The sequence below is a fragment of the Salvelinus sp. IW2-2015 genome, unplaced genomic scaffold (assembly GCF_002910315.2).
Source record: "Salvelinus sp. IW2-2015 unplaced genomic scaffold, ASM291031v2 Un_scaffold4772, whole genome shotgun sequence".
Taxonomy (NCBI): domain Eukaryota; kingdom Metazoa; phylum Chordata; class Actinopteri; order Salmoniformes; family Salmonidae; genus Salvelinus; species Salvelinus sp. IW2-2015.
In genome coordinates, this window is record NW_019946041.1 from 13358 (window position 1) to 21517 (window position 8160).

The 8160-nt window shown below is 44.8% G+C and overlaps 1 protein-coding gene and 1 long non-coding RNA gene across 2 annotated transcripts in view; one reads left to right on the plus strand and one right to left on the minus strand.

Annotated features, from left to right (window-relative positions):
- LOC112077620 (actin-related protein 2/3 complex subunit 2-B) overlaps positions 1-7861 on the plus strand; it is a 13474-nt gene extending 5613 nt beyond the window's left edge. Inside the window, exons 5-9 of the mRNA XM_024144110.2 lie at positions 46-139; positions 1830-1956; positions 2305-2405; positions 2875-2975; positions 7400-7861. Coding sequence (XP_023999878.2) covers positions 46-139; positions 1830-1956; positions 2305-2405; positions 2875-2975; positions 7400-7421 — 445 coding nt within the window. The 3' untranslated portion in view covers positions 7422-7861. The remainder of the gene's footprint in view (positions 1-45; positions 140-1829; positions 1957-2304; positions 2406-2874; positions 2976-7399) is intronic.
- Positions 5308-5638, minus strand: LOC139026432 (uncharacterized). Its single transcript, XR_011478205.1, has 2 exons — positions 5560-5638; positions 5308-5518 (listed from the first exon to the last, which is right to left on the minus strand). It is a non-coding gene; the product is annotated as an uncharacterized lncRNA (long non-coding RNA).
- Positions 7862-8160: the final 299 nt, after the last annotated feature.

Consider the following 8160-nt stretch of genomic DNA (forward strand, 5'->3'; position numbering starts at 1 on the left):
TCAATTAACAGGTGTGCCTTGACATGTTTCTGTGTTTGTCCTCAGGTATCTGGAGGCCAAGAAGGACAGAGTGACGGTGGTGTTCAGCACTGTGTTCAAAGACGACGATGATGTCATCCTTGGGAAAGTGTTCATGCAGGTCAAACAATATTTCTCTCTCAAGTAGTAATGCACCGATATTACATTTTTGGCCGATACCGATATCCAATATTTTCCTTGCCAAAAAAAACCGATACAGATATTTAACATTTTAGTGGCCTTTTAAGCATTCTAGTACAGTTAACTATTTAACACACACATGGATGCAGCGGTCTAAGGCAATGTATCTCAGTGCAGGAGGCGTCRCTACAGTCCCTGGTTCGAATCCAGGCTGTATCACATCCGGTCGTTATGGGAGTCCCATAGAGCGACTGACAAAAAAGTTATTTTGTTGGCATGTACTTATGTCCCCATTACCAGTGAAACAATCAAAACTAATTTCTTTCACTTACTTGCTGTGCTGTTTCGTTGTTCAGTCGTTACATTCTCAACCAGGATTTCATCATACATGTCAAGCAGTGAAGTTTCAGCGCTGTCTGTCCGTGGCCTCTTCCTCGGTGCGCACTGTCACTGTATCTGTTTCCATCTTGTCCAGCTGTGTATGTAACATTTCACGTAAACCCTGTCTCTTGTCTGCATCGAGGTAGCGGTCCTTGTACATAGCATTGAGCATGGTGGCGACACAGTAAAGAGAGAATGTCACCGACTCGCTTGTTCACAGCCTGTGTGGGCAGTTTTGTTGAGCAGGCGTTTCAATGCCATGACAGAGGGCATCACGGCTGTAGTTGATCAGCTTATTTCTCCAGTCAGTTGTTTTGAATGGAGCTAGCTAGTGTGTTCATGTTCTCAAATGCCATTGAAATGGCAGCAGCAGTATGACAACCAGCACATTCATGAGCATGAAATACGACTTTCCTCATTACGAAATCCTCGTCGACCCACTGTGCTGTCAGACTCTGCATGCTCATGGGGCTGATATCGCTAGTCCAAATGTCAGTCGTGAAGCTAATAGCAGTGACGCAGTTACTGTGTAACTCCGGTAGGGCGACATCTGAAAAATAGCACACTTGGTAGTGTGTATTGGTACTCGACCATTCGGCAAAAGCCAACATCACCCACGACAGAGAACGGTTGTCAAGGACAACGAATTCCATAATCTTGGCGTTAATGGATTTGGCCTTTTGAGTTGTCTCGCTGAAATGTTCTTACTCTTTCAAATGACTGCTCGATCCACACAGCAGATATTGTGGGCTAGGTTAGGAATGCTGAGTAGCGCAACATTTTACGTGGCGTTATTACATTATGTACCTACGTTATAGGTATGCACGTCAGCTTTGACATCGGTATTGCACATCGGCATTAAACTAGAAATATCGGGTCGATGTTGGCATTTTTAGATAATATCGGCCGATTCCGATTTGTTCACTGATATATCGTGCATCCCTACTCAAGTTTTCATTACCCTTAACAGGAACCGCCTCTCACATGATTAAAATGAGCTTGGCAGCACTATGTACGGTACAAGATGCTGTAATTACAATACAGGTTKTAGTTGTCCATGTGSTTGTGAAAAGGAGAAAGRGTGCCTAAGTATCTTTGCACTGTTGCCTAAAGGTAGTTCACTACAGTAATGAAGAAACCCCATCACCTCCATGTCTGTGCAAATGATTTATGAAATATCTCATTTGCTCTCTACACTATTAGGTATTTGTCATGGACAACCTTAGTGTGTGTGGTCGCTCTCTGTATTGTCTCACTGTCTGTCTGTGTTGCTCTCTGTCTGTGTGTAGGAGTTTAAGGAGGGTCGGCGAGCCAGTCACACTGCCCCCCAGGTTCTGTTCAGCCACCGGGAGCCGCCCCTGGAGCTGAAGGACACTGACGCCGCTGTTGGCGACAACATCGGCTACATCACCTTCGGTCTGTACCAACCATTCCCAGCTTCTCCAGAAATCCTGGTTGGAGGATTCTGGATTTTCTGCTTATTCCATTCTGATTCCTGGAAACTTCTAAATGGGATTTTGGGCCTTCCTGGGAATTACATGCGTGCACTGTACAATATAGTGCTTAGAGCTGAATTGTGTAACTGTTAAAAAAAAAAATACTTAAACTAGACATGCAATTAATTAGTCCGTTTTCCAACGCTAGTGACATGATAGAAAGTAGTCCGTGGATGATCATAAACAAACATTAGCTTGAATATCATGTCAGTCATCGGCCTAATTCCAATCTCCGTGTTAATGTGTGTTATTTCTCCTGTCCTTTCAGTCCTGTTCCCACGTCACACCAATGCCAACGCCAGAGACAACACCATCAACCTCATCCACACCTTCAGGGACTACCTGCACTACCACATAAAGTGCTCCAAGGTGACTTGCCTAACTAGTATACTAATGAGGACCCTATTAGTCCCAGCTTCTGCACTGCCCTAACTAGGACACTACTATACCTGCACTACCCAATATAGTGCTCCAAGATGAGCACTAACTATTGCCCTTACTAGGGCCCTACCATACCTGCACTACCATGTAAAGGAACAGTTTTCTGGACATAGATTAAGCAAGGGTTGAGGGAATAACTTTACSTGCCCTAACTAGGGCCCTGCTTTACCTGCGCTACTTTAACCGGCACTAGCATGGTAAAACCCTGCAGTCTGTGATCATAAAGGTATCTGATGGGCTTTCCATCGTAAAAAGTTACGGGCATGTAAATATGTGCTTTTCAGATTCCTGCTTGGTATGAGTTGAGGTCAATTGGGTCAGTTAGTGTGCGTGTCAGTGAGCTGTTGGTTCAGTAGGTGTGTATTAAGGTATGTCTCTGTCCCCCCCCCACTTCCAGGCCTACATCCACACACGTATGAGGGCTAAGACTTCTGACTTCCTCAAGGTGTTGAACAGGGCTCGACCCGACGCTGAGAAGAAGGAGATGAAGACCATGTCGTAAGTTACTGCTGCTGCTCACTCCAGCGTTGGAATACTGATCTAGGATCAGTTTAGCCTTTTAGCTCACTATGGATAGTATTACATGTTTATGTGTGAGGGATCCTGATCAGCACACCTACTCTCAGATGCTTTTAGAATATGGTCCATACCTGGACTGTGCTTGATTGAGCTTGCCTGGAACTAATGGAATAGTCCCAAAAGTGCAAGCCCCGCCACCTGGACTCCAGCCAGCTCAAACAAACGCTAAGTGAAAAATCAACATACTATTTGGATCCAGGTCTGGCTTATTCCACTGTCAGCCATTGGGTTCACTGGGATGTGGGTGACCTAACGTTGACTCTAGCTAGCAGCGCTGCCAGTAGGACATTCTGTCCTTAAAAACAAGTCTATGGGAAATTACCCTGCTGGAGCTGTGTGCCTGTGAGTGCAGCCTGTTCTCAAAGAGATCAGTTCATCTGTTATCATTTATTGAAGCACAATGGCTACTTTCACCATGTCCCCAGATCTTATTGTCCCTGATAATGCTTTATTTTATTTTGTGTGAAATGTTTTCACGTCCCTCGCCCACCTCGACATTCCTTTCTTAATTAAATACCAACACCGAACACACACGCATCGGCCTGTGTGGTGAACAGCAGTCAGATGGGGAGAGAGCGCCAGGGTGGAAGTGTGTACTCTCTCTACATCTCTGGTACCAAGTTGCAGCCTTCGCCCAAACCACAGCTGATAAATGAATGGATTGAAGAGTCCTTAGAAGCTGAAAAAAAATAGATTCTACAGATTCCTTAGAACCCTCCTGTAATGTTCTTGTGTCTGTAGGCTACTGTGTTTGTGAGGGCGGTCTTGTTTCAACAGTTGTGTGTTTGTTAGTTCATTGTGTGTGTACTACTAGAACTGCTTTGACACAAGCAGCGCTGTTTTGAAGTGGGCTCAGGTGGAATTTTTACAAGCTGCCCCACTCACTCGCACACTCAGTTTGGTCCCTATTTCTGTGTGGGATCTGTGGATCTGACCAGCACCCCCCCTCTCTGTCTGAAACAGAAGAGCCCTGTGCTAAATATGAATATTTAACTGTGACTGGGGAATTGTATGGCAGTGTTCCTCAGGGAGCTCTGGGTGGAAGGAAGCAGGGGTGAACTCTGTTTTCACTATCTGGGATTTAGTCAGCCGTAGTTGAAATAGTTGGCTCAACATTTAGTTGGAAGGTGTGGTTCTGTATTTTTTTTTTACTCCTGCACGAAGGCCATATGTGCTGACCTTTTGTGTGTTGACCAAGAGTCGTCTGTTCTTTCGACCAATCTATTGGTCAACATTTTTAAACGTGTATTTTTCCATATACGCATCGAATGTCTTTTAATCAAATCAACTATATATACTGAGCTTGTCTGATGCTTAAAGCAAGACTGTTTGGTTAAAATAATTAAGACAAATGACTAGAGGGAGTCCGACCGCATTTGATTTGATTTGATTGTGCCGGGTTTAGACTTGCTGTGTTAAAAAGAAAATACATTGAGCGACTGTGATGAACATCCTTTGTCTCCTCTCCTCCCTCTCTACTGCAGCGACCACCACACATCAACAGTGTGTATATTGCTTATTCACTCAAACCTTGCTCTCTTTACGTGACACATGTATGCTCGCATGCACGTGACCAATAGGGCCTGACCTATAGCATATCATAATCACATCAATAAATTGGTTCTAACATACTCTGAACACCATAACACACGTGACAGCAAAATGGTCGCAGAGGACATGACAAACTCGAAACGGGAAGTTTACTGGTTGCGCAGGAGGTAAAGGGAAGTCGGATGTCTGGAATAAATTTGACTAGTTGTAGTAAATACTGGAGATCAAGAAAAATTTATGGAGCGCTGGGATGGTAGTTCTCCAGAAACGGGGTTGGAGTGAACCTATAGGATGGTAGTTCTCCAGGAACAGGGTTGGAGAGGAACCTATAGGATGGTAGTTCTCCAGGAACAGGGTTGGAGAGGACCTATAGGATGGTAGTTCTCCAGGAACAGGGTTGGAGAGTGAACCTATAGGAGTTAGTCTCCAGGAACAGGGTTGGAGGAACCTATAGGATGGGTAGTTCTCCAGGAACAGGGTTGGAGAAGCCTATAGGATGGTAGTTCTCCAGGAACAGGGTTGGAGTGAACCTATAGGATGGTAGTTCTCCAGGAACAGGGTTGGAGAGAGGACCTATAGGATGGTAGTTCTCCAGGAACAGGGTTGGAGAGAACCTATAGGATGGTAGTTCTCCAGGAACAGGGTTGGAGAGAGGACCTATAGGATGGTAGTTCTCCAGGAACAGGGTTGGAGAGAGGACCTATAGGATGGTAGTTCTCCAGGAACAGGGTTGGAGAGAGGACCTATAGGATGGTAGTTCTCCAGGAACGGTTGGAGAGAGGACCTATAGGATGGTAGTTCTCCAGGAACAGGGTTGGAGAGAGACCTAATGGGATGGTAGTTCTCCAGGAACAGGGTTGGAGAGAGGACCTATAGGATGGTAGTTCTCCAGGAACAGGGTTGGAGAGAAACTTATGATGGTAGTTCTCCAGGAACAGGTTGGAGAGAGGACCTATAGGATGGTAGTTCTCCAGGAACAGGGTTGGAGAGAGACCTATGGATGGTAGTTCTCCAGGAACAGGGTTGGAGAGAGGACCTATAGGATGGTAGTTCTCCAGGAACAGGGTTGGAGAGAGGACCTATAGGATGGTAGTTCTCCAGGAACAGGGTTGGAAAGAGGACCTATAGGATGGTAGTTCTCCAGGAACAGGGTTGGAGAGAGACCTATAGGATGGTAGTTCTCCAGGAACAGGGTTGGAGAGAGGACCTATAGGATGGTAGTTCTCCAGGAACAGGGTTGGAGAGGACCTATAGGATGGTAGTTCTCCAGGAACAGGGTTGGAGAGAACTTATAGGATGGTAGTTCTCCAGGAACCGGGTTGGAGAGAACTTATGGATGGTAGTTCTCCAGGAACAGGGTTGGAGAGAACCTATAGGGATGCTAGTTCTCCAGGAACAGGGTGTAGTCTCACCCATTCATTTCTAATGACTGGTCATTTTTGACTGGGAAACACCATAGGTGTACAAAAGTTAAATTAAACACCCAAAATGCTATGAAAATCATCAACAAGTATTTTGTGTGTTCAGATGCCCTGTGTGGACAAAGTCATGGAACCTTATGAGAATCAGGTTAAATTAACAACATTTTTCAGAGAGAATTTGTAAATCGGTCCAATTCGAGCAGGAGGGTTAAGAAAGAAAGAAATTCAACAAATTAACTTTTAACAAGATACACATATTAATTGAAAATCATTCCAGGTGACTACCTCATGAAGCTGGTTGAGAGAATGCCAAGCGTGTGCAAAGCTGTCATCAAGGCAAATGGTGGCTACTTTGAAGAATCTAAATATAAAATATTTTGATATTTAACACTTTTTTTTTTTTTTTTTTTTACTACATGATCCATATGTGTTTTTATAGTTTTGATGTCTTCACTATTATTCTACAATGTAGTAAATATAAATAGTAAAATATAAAATGGAATGAGTAGGTGTCCCAACTTTTGACTGGTACTGTATAATATGTTTTTTTCTTTATTTTACCCCCTTTTCTCACCAACGGGCTCGGAGAGGCGTAGGTCGAGTCATGCGTCCTCCGAAACATACCCGCCAAACCGCGCTTCTTAACACCTGCCCTTTACCCGGAAGCCAGCTGCACCAATGTGTTGGAGGAAACACTGTTTAACTGACAGTCAGCCTGCAGTGCCCGGGCCGCCACAAGGAGTCGCTATAGAGCGCAATGAGCCAAGTAAAGCTCCCCCGGCCAAACCCTCCCCTAACCCAGCCAGCACTGGGCCAATTGTGTGCCGCCCTTTGGGACTCCGAGTCACGGCCGGTTGTAACACAGCCTGGGATCGAACCTGGGTCTGTAGTGACGCTTCAAAAAATGCGATGCAGTGCCTTAGACCACTGCGCCACTCGGAAGGCCCCATGTATTTCATTTTCAATGAATTTGTAAAATAAGCATGTTTTTACTTTGACATTATGGGGTAATGTGTGTAGATGGATGAGGGGGGGGGGGGTATATTTTGAATTCAGGCTGTAACACAACAAATGTGGAATAAGTTGAGGGGTATAAATACTTTCTGAAGGCACTGTATCCTTCAGCTGTCAACTATATCTTTCAACTGCAACATTTCAACAAGTTTGTCACCTAGTCAGCGCCAGCGAGGAGCCTACCTTGGACCTCGTGGCYAGAGGGTTTTCCTTTAAAACATTGACGGAATAACACCTAGAAGCAGTAATGCCAAGCCCTCTGTAGAATAGGCTTTAGAGCYAGCTGCCAATAAAGTGTCTGTGTGGCAAGACTTTTTCATTGATTTCTGGCTAACTGTTTTTTATGTCTGTTTTCAGGGGCAAGACGTTCTCCCGCTGAGGCTGGTCCACACGTGCACTCTGACCCCTGGACATGCCCAATCGTGCCACACTGAGACTCGACTCCACATTGGACAGGATCACAGGCCCCTAAAGCCCCGCCCAGCCGGCGTGTCCATCCTGTGTCTTTTTTAAATAAAGTTGTCTCTTTGAATAAAGTTGTCTCTTAGTAGAAATTGAGGCTTAAAAAAATAAAAAGGGCATTCCTTGCTTTGCATAGTTAAAAGATAATTATTAGTCCTATATAAATATATATATAAAAAAATATGATGTTTTGATACGATATCTTTTACTCCATTTGGTACTGTTACCTTGCTCCCTCCCTCCCTCCCTGGTGGTGTCCATAACATCAGAACCCCTCTTTCTCCCCACCTCCTCTCTATGCTTCCATGTTGTCTGTACCATTGTCATTGGAAAAATAAACCAGTCTTGTAAAAATCATTATTTTCTGTGTTGTGGTTTCACAGACCTTAATCTCACATTAACATTACTTTATTTGTCCAATTGTACAAGCTCCAACGGAAATGTGCCTTGCACRTTATCCCAACTCCTCTAAAAGACAAAAAGGTACACATACAGGTTGGAGAAGGGGGCTGCCATACTACGGCGCAAWTGTGGGGGTTAAGTGCCTTGTTCAAGGGCSCAACGGCAGGCGATGGCATCTAGGATGTGATACCTGCAACCCTCCCGTTGCCAGCTAACTTCCTGCATGATTTTCCCCTTAAGACCCGGGATTCGAC